Genomic DNA, 17,417 nt, shown 5'->3' with positions numbered 1-17,417 from the left:
TACAATCTAATGACAGAAGATAAGACACAAAAGCAAACTGAAGGAAAAGGGAGGGGCTAGAAGGTACCCAACCAGGTGAAGGTGGGGTGAGAATGATAGAAAATGAGGAATTAGCTAGAAAGTTCTGAGCCTTCTATAAAGGAAGGCTTTGGGAGGGATTTATTGCTCCACTCTGTAGACCTCTAATCCAGGGTTGAGGCAATTGAAGGTGCTAAGAAGATGCTGAGTAACAAAGCTGAGTTAATTCCATGATGATGAGATAGGGAGACGTGATGTTTATGGAAACCTTGTACAGCAGCTGTTGGAAAATGGGAGACTCTAAAATCTCTTCATGGAACATCACATGCCATGGTGTATCTTCTGGAAGCTGGTTCTCCATCCTCTCTACATAGGGAGAGGCCATCAGAGGTACTCTGTCACAAATAGAAAAAAATCAGAGATGAAACTCTTACCAAAAAAAAGGCAAATAAAAAGCCATCACTAGTCTCCCACCTATGTGCCAACTTTCTCACCACTGGAAACTTCTTAGCCTAATATGTGCATGAATCAAGATTTTCCTTAATCAAAATATAAGAAGGAAATACACACACCTTGCCTCAGATACTAATTAGCTATGTGACCCTGGAAAAGTCACTAACATTCTCTCAATCTCAGTTTCCTCATGTATAAAATGAGGAGTTGGATCCCTTCTACCTCTTAATTTAAGATTTTCTTCTTTGCTGCACTATCCTCTTTCATAGACTGGACCCCTTAGTAAGTTAATTTAGATTTGCATTATTCTCTACCCATGAATCCCTTGCTCCTTACTATCACCACTCAAGCTTTGCTAAACCACAGCCCCAACAAGCTATATACAAGATAAATAGAAAATAATTAACAAAGGGAGGGCATTGGAATTAAAAGTGTTGGTTAATAATTTCTGTATGTGAGATTTTAGTTGAAACTTAAAGGAAGCCAAGGAGGTCAGGAGTCAGAGCAGAGGAGGTGGGGTAGTTTCTAGGCATGGGGCACAGCCAGAGAAAATTATCTTCTTAATACATGATTCCCCTCCATACACTTTGCAATCCAGCTATACTGACCTGCTTGTTGATTCTAACCCAAAAAGTTCCATTTCTGGTCTTTCATGATTGGAATTCTTTCTCTATGTACCTTGTCTGTTAGAATCCCTTGGTTTCCTTCAAAAATCAACTCAAGTGCTACCTTCTTTAAGAAGCCATTTCTGGTCACCCTAGCTGCTTTTGATTTCCCATGCAATATTACTTCTACTTTCTTTGTATGTGTCTTGAATATAGTCATATTTATGTTGCCCCAGGAGCCATTGAGGATTGAGAGCCAGAATGCTTTCCTCTGGAGTGTTTTCCAAACACTGAAGATTACAAGAGATTAGTGAAGTTTATTTCCTTCTCCATGCTCAAAAGAAAGAAACATTTTGATTGGGAAGATGGTGGAGAATGGTAGAGAGATGGGACCTTAGTCAAGGTTTTCTATGGTAAACTTTTCCCTCATGAGGTTGAGCAATCACATTCTCCTTGATGGATTGGGGAGGAGCCTTGGAAACCAGGGTCATGGTAGTATGGAGAAAGGGCAGTCCAAAGGACCTGTTAGCATCCACTGTACAGTAAGCTTCTGTGTCTATGATGAGACTGGATTGGCTATACTCTTCTAGAGAAGGGTAGAACATCACTCCTCTATCATCCTTCATCTACTTCTTATTTTTACTCATTCCCAGAGAAACAAATGATGCTGTTTCCCTTCTCACCTCTAACTGCTGAAAAAGGAGCTGGTCCACAGAAGTAGTGTCTCTTTAATGCAATAACTTTGACCTTCTTGTAATATTTTATAACTCTATTAAATTGCAGAGTTTTAATATAATTTGTCAATTCTACTTACTCAAATACATGCAGGGAGTTTGGGAATAAAGGGAGAAAGACCAGAAGGAAGGTGTTCCAAATTATTGAAGGTTTGCATAACAAAGTAGGATTTTATAAGTGCAAACTGTCTGGGGGTTGGGAGAGCAACTCATTCACAGGGATGAGAATTTATTTCTTTGGCAGTGAAAAAGAATCATACTCAGCAAAATACTCAGTAATGATAAGTAGCATTACAGGGATTCTAGTCCTTCCTCTGTTTAAAACTGGAATCAATTTCTATTTTAATTATTTTACTATTACTACTAAAATAATACCATCATTTTAATTAATAATTATTTTATCCCAAAGAAAGCTAATATATACTTCTTTCACGATTTTGGAACTGTAGATCATAACAGATAATTTTAGAAGAAAGAAGAGATAGTTTCTTTTGCCCTGATAATCATTATTTTTCAATCATTTCTTTTTAGACCTAGAGTTAGAAGATCTGATTTTGAATCTTACTTCTGCTACTTACTACCTTTGTTACATTGAGAAATTTACTTAACTTCTCTGGCCTCAGTTTCTTATCTGCAAAATGAAGAGGTTGAACTAAATGGCTTCTAAGATCCCTTTAAACCCTAAAGCTGTGATCCTTTCATTGATTTTTAATTGATTCCCTTTTCATTGATTAATTGATTCTCTTTCCCCCTTAATTTCCTTTACTTGTAGCCATATACCATCTTCTTTCCTTAATCAATACCACATTTTTATTCTTTTTTCTCTCCCATATTTTTAGTTTCCTTTCATTTTCTATATTCTCCTTCTATTTGATTCCTCATGTATCCCAGCAGTCAGTTTCATTGGTTTTTTTTCTTTTTTTCTCCTTTAGTTAAGTTAGTTCTATTTGTATGGCAGATTAATATTTCTAGAACCATTCCAACTATCACTTTCATCCAAATCGATTAGTTATGACCTATTCATACAATGGACTCACCAGAGATCCAGAAGTACCAGCAACTCCAGTTTTGCTGGTGTGTAGAACAAATTTTGTTCAGAACAATTCTTGGAAATAGCTGCTATGCCTATAGGACACATATTTCCTACTTTCATTTGTAACACTGACTTTCTAATGCCTTTTTTTGCATTCTGCCTTCTTGAAATTTTCCTCCCCACTACATTTTTCTTTCTTCTTTATTTCTTTTGTTTTTTTTTCAGAACATTTTCCTTCTAAGTAGGCTATCCTTCCAGTATTTGGATTTATTTTAAATGTGTAACAATATACAAGTGCCCCTTGCTTGAGATGGTGTATAGTACTCAGGATTTCCCTCTCCCACTAAGGAGCTTTTGAGCTCTTTTGAGCTCCTTTGAGCTCTGTATCCATGCATGTGGACCAGGTTTAGTCCCATGGGAGGGCTGTTGTTTGTTCTTTGTTCTCAAAGAGGATGATGACATCAGGAAGGTGATGCCATGACATTCAAGTGAATTTGATTTAAATGAAGGAGGGCTGTGCAAAGGCACCACCCTCACTTTCTTCTCTGGAACTATCTGGGTGCAGTGGCAAGATATAGAGACAGAGATAGACAGAGATAGAGATAGAGATAGAAATAGAGATAGAGATAGAGACAGATACAGATTCAGATATAGATCAGGAAGACTGGAGATGGCCTTTGTTCACATACCTTTATCTGAGGGTGCTTTTCCCAAAGGAATGTACATTTTGATCTCAGAAACTTTTACTTTTCTTTCCTTAGTGACTACACCTTAAACCAAATCACTCTGCCTCTCATTGATTGGCCAACATTAGGTCCCAGGCCAAGCCCGTGAGAGGGTAGTCTGCACCTGAAGGTGAAGGATCAGATTCTTTATCCCATTCTTCTGGAAGCTTTATACTCCCTCAAAGAGCATTAGGAAAAAATCACATTAGTTTGAATTTGAATCAGGTCTAGGGCCTCCTCAAAAAAGAGAGAGCTGAGAGGTAATCATTGTACATTAAGTACAGGACTGCAGTTTATCTCCTCACAAAAGAAATGTTTAACACAGGAGACTCACAAACACACATTATCCACAAGCAGCAGTAATTTATGTCTACAGTTACCAGTTACACTGTCCTAGGACATCAAAACCTGAAGCAGTTCAGTGAATTGTTAAATTAGCATATCAAATTTTAACTTGGTTTTGTACTGTCCGAACAATTCCGTCTAGGTCTATCTCCTCTGAATAACTAGGTCAGACTTGGGTTTCTCCTGTAGCTGGTGGTCATCCTCTCCAAGGGTGGAGTTATATAACATTCCTGCTGGTCATCAGCTTTGACTGAGGAACCCAGAAACTTAAGACCTCTTGAATTCATAAAGTTTCCTCGTAGGCTAGATATAAGTAGCTGAGGATTGCTATTTAGTCACCTAAACTCTGGGATGGAATACAAAACAAAAGAAGCCAGAGAAAGAAAGAGAGATCTCTCTTTTTTTTTTAAGTATGATGCCCCACCCACTCCATCATAACCTCTGTAGATCTCAGTTTCTTAACCTATAAAATAAGACAGTTGACCAATATAGTTCTAAGGTCAATACATATGGTAGTATGATTTGTGAGGTAAACAGGAATGAATAATGGGGTAAGAAGGAGGGAGTATACTAGAAATGAATGAGTAATGATAAGGAATGAAAATGTATAAATGTATAAAATAGGCTCAAATAATCTCTAGTATTTAGTTACCTTTAGGCAACACATAAGTTCACGCAAAATCTGAAAAATGCATAAATCTGGGACAGAGTTTTTTTTTTAATCTTAATTTCAAATGATTTAACTTTCACTACTATAAAAAAAATTCTTCCTTATTTTTATAATGATTTCTTGTTTGGAATTTTATAATTTAAAGCAAAAGGCTACCAAAGTTTCTTCTAGTTGATAGTTTATGAATTGTTCTTATCTGATGCTGCCCAAAAGAAGTATATGAAATTGTCTTTGGAGTTGTGCTGCCCTACTATTATTTAGATCCCTTCATTTACCTATCTCTTATGTCTGGATTCAATCCCATCCCTTTTAAAAATGAAACAGCAGAAAACTCTTTCCTTGTTTCTTTACCTTTGGGCTCTCTCACTTATAGACTTCAGGATAAAATAATAGCTGTCAAATGCTGATCAGTTGGGCCTTCAATATCTCAAGTAAGAAGCACTTCTAGTCTCATAGGAAATATTATAGTTATTCTAAATGTTCCCCCAGTTAAAAAAGGAAAGCAAAAAGTCACATCTACTTTGGATCCCTCTCAACCCTTTTCTCTCTTCGTGGCTTCTCCTTTAGGTACCAAGTGTGAGGCCTATATCTCTCTCTCTTTTATAAAAACTTACCTATCTTCTGTACTATTCTTTCTCATTTAGCTGCTGAATACATGCCTTATCCCTATTGAATTGTAAATTCTTTGAAAGCAAAGACTGTTTCTTATTACTTTTATACTCCCCATAATACCTGGTACAGTATCTTGCATGTAGTATGACCTTAATAAATATTTGTTGACTGAATGAGTAAATGAAACCATTGGCAAAAAAATCTCACCATAGCTTGTATTTTATTCATGATCGTAAAATAATGAATTTCTAATGGTGAGACTTTACTAGTGAAACACACTAAAGTAGTTAATATGTTAGGCAAATGAGTGTTTCTGTACCCTTAAAAGCATTCCATGTAATTGCTTTGTAAGGTCCTTGAGGGCATAGTTTGTCTTTTGCCTCATTGTTAACATTTTCTCCTTTGCTTTCTAAAATCTAGAAAATCAACAAAAGAATAAATCAAGCACTGAATGGTAGGGTCTGCCATTTTTCAAGGTGTAAATGGTCACACTGAAATATTTAACAATCAGTTCTGCCAGCTTTTATGAGCTGATGCCAACACATCCCTGAATTTATCTTTTTTCAACTCATTTTGGCCACTTTTTGTTGTTTTTGCTACTTTTCCTCTTTCATGTCCAGCCTTGACAAATAATGATGGTTAAGTAAACATCCAGAATGACCGTGCAGTAGATGGAGTGTTGGCACTGAAAGAAAGAGAGCCAAGTTGAAATCTGGCCTATAAGTATCAAAGTTACTGTGAATGGTAGAATAAATAATGATAATGGAAAATAGGGAAGACTCTCTGAGGTGAGAGCTAGGTTCTAAAGACAAATCAAATTTAGAGGAGCTAGTGTTTACCATAATCATATCTTTTGAGTGACTTGAACAAGAAACAGAGAAATGGTGAGTCCAAAATCTCCAACTTTTATCTATTAATGAAAGCTTTTCTGATTTTAAAAAACCTGACTTTCGAATTATGTATTACAAAATATTATTTAATTTGTAGAAAAGTCTCCTAGCACACTTAAAAAGAGTTTTTTTTCCATATTAAACACTTGCTAAACTATAAGGTTTTTTTTTCTTCTTCTCAGAACATTTCTGGTTTTCAAACTGAAGCTAAAATTGTTGGATTGGAACCAATCACTGCCTATTCAGTTAGTGTATCAGCATTCACAAGAGTTGGAAATGGCAATCATTTCAGTAATATTGTACTATTCACAACACAAGAATCAGGTTAGACACAGTTTTCTGGACCTGCAGATGTTTCATTTTGTATTAACACATTTTCTGTCTTTTTCAGTTAACATGACAAAGCACCAATATTTTCTAATTTGCTAAGAATTCTAATGCTTGAAGATAAGCCAGGTCTTATTGTTTGATGTTTGAAATAACATGTTTATTCTTCCTTTTTTAAATGAGATGGTTGAATTTGGACATTTGTTTGGGGGAGAAACAAATAGCTACTATATCACTTTGGAAGTAGCTAAGTCATAGAACCTTTAGAGGCAGCTAGATGAGAAAGAGGGGGAGTTATTTCAGCAGTCATTGTTTTGTTAAAAAATCAACTTGTTAGTTGATTTATTAAATCATTACTTAAATAATGATTTATTTAAAACAACAACTATATATGCCCTTTTTTGGGAGGGGGGAGAAAGAAGATGAGGGTTTATCATTAATGATGGTGGTTTGAAAAAAGCCTGTAATTTATTTAAGCATTCCATTTTCCCATTTCTTAACAGTTATGACATCTGGAAAGAGCTATAGAATGTAGATGGTTTAATCAGTTGCCTGTTACATCATGTTTTTGTGTGTGATACAAGTTGGGCTGAACTATCTTTCATCTATACCCTATCAAGAAGTGACTTCAGATATATTCTTGTTCTCTTTTCCTACTGATATAAATGCCTTATAGACATTTATTTCCACAGTCATCATGTTAAATGAAAGGACCCAAAACCCTTTAACTGAGAATGTAATGAAAGGATTTTCTTTCCATTCTCTAGCCATATACCAAATAGTGTATATGTAGACTGAACTATAATATAATGTGATAACTTCGCTTTTAATATGTGAATGCTAATTTTGATACTTGTTTATTTTTTAAGTTCCAGATGTCGTTCAGAATGTTCATTGTACTGCCACCAGTTGGCAGTCAATTCTACTCAAATGGGATCCCCCTAAAAAGGCAAATGGAATAATTACACATTATATCATAACAGTTGAAAGGAATTCTACAAAAATAGCTTCACAAGAGCATATGCACAGTTTCAAAGAACTTTTATCAAATACTCCTTATGTGTTCAAAATACAAGCCTCTACATCTGCTGGGGAAGGAAAAGAGGAAATATGCAATGCTAGTACATTACGTGAAGCAGGTAATGCTTTTTTTTTTTGCAAAATGAATATATATCACAATTGTAAAAGTTACTTTAAACATCCTTCTTTTATGTATTACACATCCTAACCCCATTTTAAATGAAAACCCTTTGCTGCTCATTTCTTTCTGGCATAATCACCTACTAAATATGCTAGTTAGGCAAGCTTCCAGTCCCTTCTCATAATAATGGAGCAACTTGGGATGAGAGAGCGACTGGGAAAGGTGAGATAACAAGAGAAAAGAGACATGAGCAAGAACTGAGCACTGTAACTTTCAAATAAACATTCCCTGTCATATAGCTCAGAGTACAATTTAAAAATGAAACAAATTTCTCTACTTCAATAGATTCCTTATCTCATCAGTGTGGGAACATTGAGTGTGTATCAGAAAGTGGATTGAGGTGTGCTTTTCTGCTTACTCCACTTCACTACCCCACCACAGTAGCCTCAAGCCAACTTCTAGGAGTCTCGGTCTCCCCCAAAGCCAAACTGAGAGTGTGCTTTTGGCCACATGCAATGGTGTCTGTGGCACTTGCCATGGATGTAAACATTCTTATTTATAGCACTGCAAGTAATTCACCCAACTCAAGTCATCAGCATTAGTTTGGTTGTAGATACCATAACTTATTTTCTTGATCCTCAAATTGCCCGACATTCAAGCACCCACAACACTCAAGATGGAATGTGGCATAGGGAATAATTTATTCAGTTTGCTTTCCCTAACTAGGAGAAAGGCAGGTGGAAGAGAGCCTCTCTTTACAATCCCGAGTGTCATATCAAGAAAAATCTTCCTTCCAGATATGTTTGGCACATGAAATAAAGGTTGCTGATCCCTTCTGTATAGATTGTTTTCAGATTCACTTCTTGGAGCTTTTCTCCAGGATTGAATCTCCAAGTTAACAGAGGGAAGAGTAGGGCTTATCATCAGTCCCTTTAAGACAAAGGTTCTTAACCTGGTGCCCATAAACTCGTTCTTCCTTTAATATTTTAACAATTACATTTCATTATAACTGATTTTCTTTGGTATCCTATGTGTTTTATTTTATGCATTTAAAAACATTGTTCTGAAATGTCCATAGATTTCATCAAACCATTAAATAAAAAGAGCCCCTGCTTGAAGAACTATTTTATAAGAATGTATAAGAGAAGGCATGCAAACCCAGATATGTCAGATAATATATCTCCAGATACATAGGAATCCATCTCTTCTATATTTTAAAAGTTATTAGATACTTTAGAACCAATAATCACCAATTGTTAATTCTGGTGACTTTTACTTCTGCTCTCCCATCCTTCTGGTCTTCAGTTTTTGACCAACCCATCCCCCCTGCATACTTCTCTTCAATGATATTAGTCTTTCTTGGTTCTCCTCCTTTCTGTTCACTTCTTCCTCACTTTGACAAGTCATCACACATTTTCTGAAATCCTTAACTGTGGAAATATTCTAAGACTCTGCTCTGGGTCTACTCTCTACAAATCCTCTCTCTGTGTTCTCATCAGCTTTATAGATTGTTACTTTCTTTACAAAGATGGGTTCTAAATCCATATGTCCAGCATTACTCTTTCTCCTTACCTCCAATCTTACATTTAACTGACTACTGGCCTTCTATACCTGAATATCCCAACAGCATCTAAAACTTCACATGTTCCAAATGGAACTCATCTTTCTGTAAAGTTTCATCTCTACTGATTTCAAATTTGGATTTGATATATATATATTTCAAATCTATACTATTTCCTATCCAGGGCACAGCTAACCTTTCCAGTCACCCAAGTTTGTAACCCCAGCATCATCCTCAACTCTCCACTGTCCCTCAGCAGCCTTATCACAGAAAAACTTCAGTGAGAGAAACTGATATCTTAGATCTTTGCATTAGTGATTGTATCAAATAATCCCAGAAAGATCTACTTTTCTCTATAGCTATTCTGGGAGGAGTGTTTCTCTTCTCTGCTGTATAATTCTTTCAGCCTTAATAAAGTGAGGATATTTCCATGCTTCCTGTATCTGTGACTCATCCATTCATTTCATTTTAATTTCTCTGATTCATTTAACTGGAAAATGACAATTTTATTGCCCCATCTCAAATAAATCCCAATTTACTTCATGATTATATAGTAATTATTTTTTAAACCAAAGGGGTAAATATATCATTCACAATAAACCTCACTTCTCTTTTTTGTGGAACATATATTAAGGTAATCATTTTGTCAGAATAGCTTTCATTCTTTTTTCCATAGATCATAATATTTATAATTTGTTGCGGTACAAATATAAACATAAAATATAGATTACTACATTATACATAGGGATAGAGACTGAATTTATGGCTTCATTGAGAGTGTTCCCTGATGAAAGAAATTCCTTTTTACTGATGCTATATGTTATTGTCTCTGCAACTTATAGTTAGAGAAAGTTATTTTGAGCATGGGGGGTGGGGGTTGTCTTGCCTAGGGATAATAGGATAATAGATTTAGTATCTGAAGGAAGTATAGAGGTTATGGAATCCAACTCCTTCATTTACAGATTAGGCAACTGAGGTTTAGAAAAGTTTGACTTGCCCATAGTTGTACAGCTTGGTATCTAAAGAAGGATTCAAGGTCAGATCATCTGAAACATCTACTCTAACCATGATATAACCAAACTGCCTGGGTCACATAGTCAGTATGTGTCAGAGAAGGGATTTGAATCCAGGTCTACCTTGTTTTGAAGCTGGCTGTCTATCTGCTATACCAAATTGACTCTATTCTGTATACATATGTGGGCATAATACACATACATGTATATATATATCCACATATATTTTAAAATATGCGTGAGGTATTTGTTAAATTTTCATTTCCAACATCATGATTTTTCTAAACTTTACTCATTAAAGTTTTAGACTTCAACATTTCCATCAAGCAAATTTGTTGATATTTAAATAGTCAAAGACTTTTAGCATCATCAAGATTTACTGATCATTAATCATGAATTTAAACTGCTCCTTTAAAAATATTCCAAATAAAATAATTTTATCTTCTTTGAAATAGGGCCACAATCCTGGCACTTGGTCACTATTATCATGATCATAGTTCTTCTTAAGACCATTTATTTCTGTTTTCTATGTTCATGTGAATTGTTTGCTGATGAGCAGTAGGTAAGAATTGGAGCTCCATTGTTGGAAATGGAAACAGTTTTATAGCTGTTGTCAACTTTTAATTTATGGTGGTCTAAATTAGTCACAGAGTATACAGCCAGTACTGAGTCACTGACAATGCATTTATTTTTGACATAAAGCGAAATCAAATTTGGTTCACTGTCTCATTGCATAGTGTCTGACCTTAACATTCCTTCAAGGGATTATTCAAATTATATATATATATGTGTGTGTGTGTGTGTGTGTGTGTGTATACACACACACACACACACACACAAACTTGGTCATATCTGAATACAATGAAACATGGATCATGAACACTGAATTTATGAGGAGATTAGGGTTTGGTGTTGGGGCTGGTTCCATTGCTACAGTAAAACCTTTTAGAACAAGAAAATTTAGATTATGACCCAAGAAACGAAGAGCTACTTAGTAGTTACAGCAGCACTTTATATCCAAATAGATCATATGTACCAATAAAGATAATATAGCAAGGATATGTGCATGCTTGCTATAGACTTTTGGGTCTTGGAATTAGGACAAAGGAGTTGCAAAACTATAGTAATCCAAGTTATAATTGAAAAAGTGGGATGATTTCAAATTGATTTTATAAGCCATTCCTTCCTGCAGAAATAAGTTGCATCTGAAAGTCTATCTTTCCATAAAATACTTCCAGGTTTTAGCACCTTAGGACAAACTAAAACAGGAAAATAATGGCTTTCTTCAGGTATCCCCTTGTTAAGTGAAGTAAGCTGAGCACCCATGGCTATAAAGAATGGTCTCTGAAATAATAATTTGTTTATCATTGACTTATTGCAAAGCTGGATAAGACTGGGCCTGGATTTCATTGAGAGAAGCTACTAATGAGAAAGCTTCCTCTTCCAAAGACTATCAGCATTTTCTCTGAAGCATAAAGTAGAGAGTGATCTATAACATGGAGAGGTTGTGACTTGGCCAGGATCATGTTGATTATGAATCAAAGGCAAGACTTGAACCCAGGTTTTCCAAGCTTTAAAGACTAGTTCTCTGTCCACTGTGCCATAGTGCTTATCAGTATCTATGATAATAATCCTAATTTATATATGTACGTTTAAGTATAATGCACATCTTTGTGGTGCTTTTAGGTTTACAAAGCACTTTTCTTCATACATTAGTCTAGAGAGGCAGCTAGCTTATGGATTTGAGACAGTATGTTGTTGTTGTTCAGTTGTTTAGTCGTGTCTGACTCTTTGTGACTCTGTGGACCATACTGTCCATGGTTTTTTTCTTAGCAAAGACACTGGAGTGAATTGCCATTTCCTTCTTTGATGTATTAAGACAAACAGAGATTAAATGACTTGCCCAGAGTCACACAGCTAGTAAGTGTCTGAGACCAGATTTGAACTCAGGTCTTCATAACTCTAGATGCAGCATTCTATCCACTGAGCCATCTAGCTGCCTCATGAGGCAGTATGGTGCAGTGGAAAGAACACCTACTTAGGAATCAGAAGTTCTGTGTTCAGATCTTGCCTCCTGTAATTTACTACCTGCATGTAAATCACTTACTCTTAGGGGTGAAGTCAAGATGGCAGCATAGTAGCAGAAAATTCTGTGAGCTCCCCCAACAACCACCCCAAATACCTATAAAATAAGACTCTAAACAAATTTTAGAGTTATAAAACCCACAGAGTGACATAGAGAAACAAATCTCCCACTGAAGGCAGCCCAGAAGGCCTACAGGAAGGGCCCACTGTAATTCACTGGGAGCAGAGTACAGTCCTGCATGAGCCCCCTCAGTTCTGGCCTCAGGGTGGCCGCAACCAGCAGCTTCCAGGGCAGACTTCAGGAGAATGAATCACCAGCAGCTGTGGCAGTTTCCAGACTTTTCAATCCATAAACACCAAAGACAAAGTAAAAGGTCAGTATGGAACTCTGTTGGAAAGGAATGGCCCTGTTTGGCCCCTGTCCCTGGGCCAAGAGGTAGAGTATTGGTGGCTGCAGCCCCTTCCCAGCACTGCAGCCTCCAGAACTCCTGGCGTGAAGATGAGAGGGAGATCAAGCAGCCATTCAGAGGGTAATTGTTCTTGATTTAACCTGCTTGGATCTGGATTGCTATCCTGGGTAGAGGTCCTGGGGTGTGTGGCCAGTGGGCCAGAGCTTGAGGGGACTGCAGGGAGGGAAGCCAACTAATAGCTCTGGAAGCTGCAAAAACCCCAACAATTTGGGATAAAGCTCTCTCCATGCTGGAAGCAGAGATCTACTGTTACAAAGAACTCAAAACACAAGTAATTGACTTGTAACAAAAGCAAGCAGAGGAAGCAAAGCAAGCAGAGTAATCAAACCTTAGGTTCCTTTTTTGGGGTCAAAAAGGATCAAAGCATGGAATGGGAGGGAGACAATTAAGCCAGAACTCCTGCATCAAAAGCTTCCAAGAAAAATATGATTTGGTTACAGGCTCAAGAAGGATTTTGAAAACCAAATAAGAGAAGTGGAGGAAAAATTGAGAAGAGAAATGAGAACGATGCAAGAAAATCATGAAAAGAGAGTCAACGACCTGACTGAAGAAAATAACACCTTAAAAAATAGACTAACTCAAATGGCAAAAGAGGCTCAAAAAGCCAGTGAGGAGAAAAATGCCTTAAAAAGCTGAATTTTCCAGATGGAAAAAGAATCTCAAAAGCTCAGTGAAGAGAATCATTCCTTCAGAATTAGATTGGAGCACATGGAAGCTAGTGACTTTATGAGAAATCAAGATACTATTAAACAGATCCAAACAAATGAAAAAATAAAAGGCAATGTGAAATATCTCATTGGGAAAACCACTGACCTGGAAAATAGATTGAGGAAGGGTAATTTAAAAATTATTAGACTACCTGATAGCCATGATCAAAGAAAGAACCTAGAAATCATCCTTCAAGAAATTCTCAAGGAAAACTGCCCTGATGTTTTAGAACCAGAGGGCAGAATAGAGGTTGAAATAATCCACTGATCACTTCCTGAAAAATATCCCAAAAAGAAAACTCCTAGGAATATTATAGCCAGGTTCTGGTGTTCCCAGATCAAGGAGAAAATATTACAAGAAGCCAGGAAGAAACAATTTGAATATTGTGGAAATCAAATCAGGATAACTCAGGATCTGGCAGCTTCTACACTGAGGGATTGAAGGGCTTGGAATATGATATTCCAGAAGTCAAAGGAGCTTGGATTAAAATGAAGAATCACCTACCCAGCAAAACTGAGTATCATGTTTCAGGGGGAAATATGGTCATTCAATGGAATAGAGGACTTTCAAGCATTCATGATGAAAAACGCAAAGTTGAATAGAAAATTTGTCATTCAGATACAAGAAGCAAGAGAAGCATGAGAAGGTAAACAGGGTAAAGAAATCATAAGGAACTTATCAAAGTTGAACTATTTACATTCCTACATGGAAAAATGATCATTGTAACTTATGAAACTTTTCTCAGTATGAGAATAGTTGAAGGGAATATAAATGTGTGTATATATACATATATATATGTATGTATGTATGTATACATACATATATGTCTGTATAGGAGGGTATATGGGCATATGAATATATATGTGAGTGTGTATATATGTGTAAAGGTATACATAGACCGAGGGCACAGGCCCAATTGAATAGGAAGAGATGATACTTAAAAGGTGAATTTCAGAGGTAATAGAGGAATATAATGAGAGGAGATGGGGAGAGACAGAATGGGGTAAGTTATTTCATATAGAAGGAGGCAAGGAAAAATTGTTACAATGGGGGGGAAGAACAGGAAGGCAAAAAGGAATGGGTCAACCTTACTTTCATTGAATTTGGCTTAAGGAGGGAATGACATACACCCTAAATAAGGTATCTCACCCTACAGGAGAGTAGGGGGAAGTGGAGGAGAGGGGGGATGATGGAGGGGAGGGCAAGTTGGGGGGGAGGGAAGTTAGAAGCACACACTTTTGAAAAGGGACAGGGTCAAAGCAGAAAATAGAACAAGTTGGGGGGTAGGATAGGATGGAGGGAAATATAGTCAGTCTTTCACAATATATCCACTATGGAAATGTTTTGTGTAGCTACACATGTACAATCTATATTGAATTACCTATCTTCCCCAGTAAGTGTGGGTGATGAGGGTGGAAGGGAAAGAATCTAGAATTCAAAATTTTTTAAATCAAATGTTTAAAAAATATATTATTATTATTTCTTTTTACATGCAACTGGGTAATAAGATATACAGGCACTGGGGTACGGAGATCCATCTTACCCTACCAGAAAGTCAAAGAGGGGATGGGAGAAGATATAGGAGAGAGCAGATTGGGGGAGGGGAATACAGTGGGATTGCTGTTTTGGGGTGGTGGGTAGGGGAAAGAAAGAAAATTTATAACTCAAAATCTTGTGTAAATGAATCATGTAAACTAAAAATAAACCTAAAATTTAATTTAAAAAAAAATTGAAAGAAGATGAGTGCCTGAACTAGCAAAAAAAAGGTGTTAGGTGTGAAAAGCATTATGATTATAGATGATGGTCTTCATGAACCAACAGTATTGACATAAAGAAGAGATAACCTAGAAAGGAGACATCATAGTTAAGTGGAATACTCCAGGTGATTTAGGCATTAATTTGGGCATATTCTTTAAATAACTATGTGACTGACCTTGGGCAAATCACTCAATCTCTGGTCCTCAATTTCTTCATCTGCAAAATAAAGGGTTTAGATTATATATTTGGGTTCTATGATTCCCTTGAAACAACTAGAGATTAAGACTAATATAATAATGTCCTAGGTTGTGCAGTAAATTCAGTAGGAACTAAGAAAATGTAAGAGTCAAATCTCATCAGGAAAAAATACCACTGAAAAGAATGGACACTGGGTTGGACTTTAAAGTATTTGGATGATGGGAAAACAATGAGAAGATAGTACAGACATCTGGAAAGAAAAGAAAAATGTCATAAAAACAATATGAGCATGGGATATGTGGGTAACAGCAATGAAGCACCTTGCCTGGCTAGACTAGCCCAGAGAAGGAAGTAAGGTTGGCTACTTAGAAATGGCCTATTATGGCAGGCTGTGCATTCTTGAGTGAAACCAACAGGTAACAGGAATGTTTTGTAAGTTTTTCAGTGAATTGATCACGTTGGCCAACATAGAAATGAAGATTGTCTTGGAAAGGATTTTTCTAATAATTTAAGCAATTAGTTGAAATGAAACTCTGTTGAGGAAAATGTTGCTTCTTTTATTAAATTACTTGAGAAACATACATATATCAAAGTAGCCTTATTATGAAAATTTTAGAGTACTTAAATGTATATATTTTTTCTATTCATTTACTTCAAAGGTATGTATTACATATGATATAATTTATTTTCAATCTCCATGACAAAAGAAAAAATAAATTTTCTCTTTGTTAGGCCATATTTTATACCATTTAGGTATTTTTAGGTATATTGTTAGACTAATTTTGTCTAATTGTAGGGGAAAGGACATCTTATGGCTCTCTGTACTCCATGCTGCTGTATATATAGTACTGAGGCCAGAAGATCATAGCAGGAAATTACTTGAAAAGACTTTAGATGTGACCTAGTATAGCCTCTTTTTTCAATAGATGGGGAGGCTGAGGCCAAGAGAAGTTTAAAGACTTACCTAAGATCCTCTAAAGGTAAATAGAAGAGTAAGGATGTGAGTTCAGGTCCACTGTTGCCAAATAAAGAGTATCACACTACAGCTACATATTTTTTTTCATTTTTCAAATGCTTTATTAACTTCTGATTTATATTATTCATTTCCATCAGATTTTGAGTTACAAATTTTCTCCCCGTTTTTCCCCTACCCACTGCCCCAAAATGGCAGTCCCATAGGATATCACCTCCTCCAATCTGTTCTCTCCCATCTTTTCTCTCATACCCCTTTTGACTTTTCCAGTGGATCTCTATGCCCCAGTGCCTGTATATCTTATTTCCCAATTACGTGTAAGATAGTATTAATAATAGTATATATATATATATATATATATATATGTTTGAATATTTGATTTTAAAACTTTCAATTCCAGATTCATTCCCTTCTTCCCTTGTCACTCACCCTTACTGGGAAAATTAGCAGTTCAGTATAGGTTGTACATGTGTGGCTAATGCAAAACAATAACAGTATATATATTGTCAAAGATTGACTGTATTTTCTCCCTCCTATTCCACCTCCCCACTTGTCCTATTCTCTAATTTGATCCCATCCCTTTTCAAAAGTGGGTGCTTCCAACTTCCCTCCCCCCAGCCTACCCTTCCTTCCATCATCCCCCCTCTCCTCCCCTCCCCTCCCTACTCTCCTGGAGGGTGAGAAACCCTATTTAGTGTGTATTTCATTCCCTCCTCAAGCCAAATTCAACGGGAATAATGTTGACCCATTCCCTTTTGCCTTCCTATTCTTCCCCTCCATTGTAACCATTTTCCCTTGCCTCTTCTATGCGAGATAGTTTACCCCATTCTGTCTGTCTCCATCTCCTCTCATTATATTCCTCTCTCACCTCTTAATTCCACCTTTTAAGTATCATCCCCTCCTGTTAAATTGGTCCTGTGCCCTCTATCTATGTATACCTGTAAACATATATACACACATTCACATATGTATTCATATGCCCATATACCCTCATACATAGACATATATATATATATGTGTGTGTGTGTGTGTGTGTGTGTGTGTGTGTGTATATATATATATATATATATATCGTGTTTCCCCGATAAGACACTGTCT

The 17,417-nt window shown here is 36.4% G+C and overlaps 1 protein-coding gene across 1 annotated transcript in view; it reads left to right on the top strand.

Annotated features, from left to right (window-relative positions):
- PTPRQ (protein tyrosine phosphatase receptor type Q) overlaps positions 1-17,417 on the top strand; it is a 291,670-nt gene that overhangs the window by 139,832 nt on the left and 134,421 nt on the right. Inside the window, exons 25-26 of the mRNA XM_069094772.1 lie at positions 6,268-6,409; positions 7,282-7,551. Coding sequence (XP_068950873.1) covers positions 6,268-6,409; positions 7,282-7,551 — 412 coding nt within the window. The remainder of the gene's footprint in view (positions 1-6,267; positions 6,410-7,281; positions 7,552-17,417) is intronic.

The sequence above is a fragment of the Petaurus breviceps genome, unplaced genomic scaffold (assembly GCF_028583685.1).
Source record: "Petaurus breviceps papuanus isolate PSGF00001 unplaced genomic scaffold, PetGlider_PUasm1.0 221, whole genome shotgun sequence".
In the NCBI taxonomy this organism is placed as follows: Eukaryota; Metazoa; Chordata; class Mammalia; order Diprotodontia; family Petauridae; genus Petaurus; species Petaurus breviceps.
The sequence above is the reverse complement of the archived record's forward strand: the minus strand, read 5'-3'. Positions and strand labels throughout refer to the sequence as shown.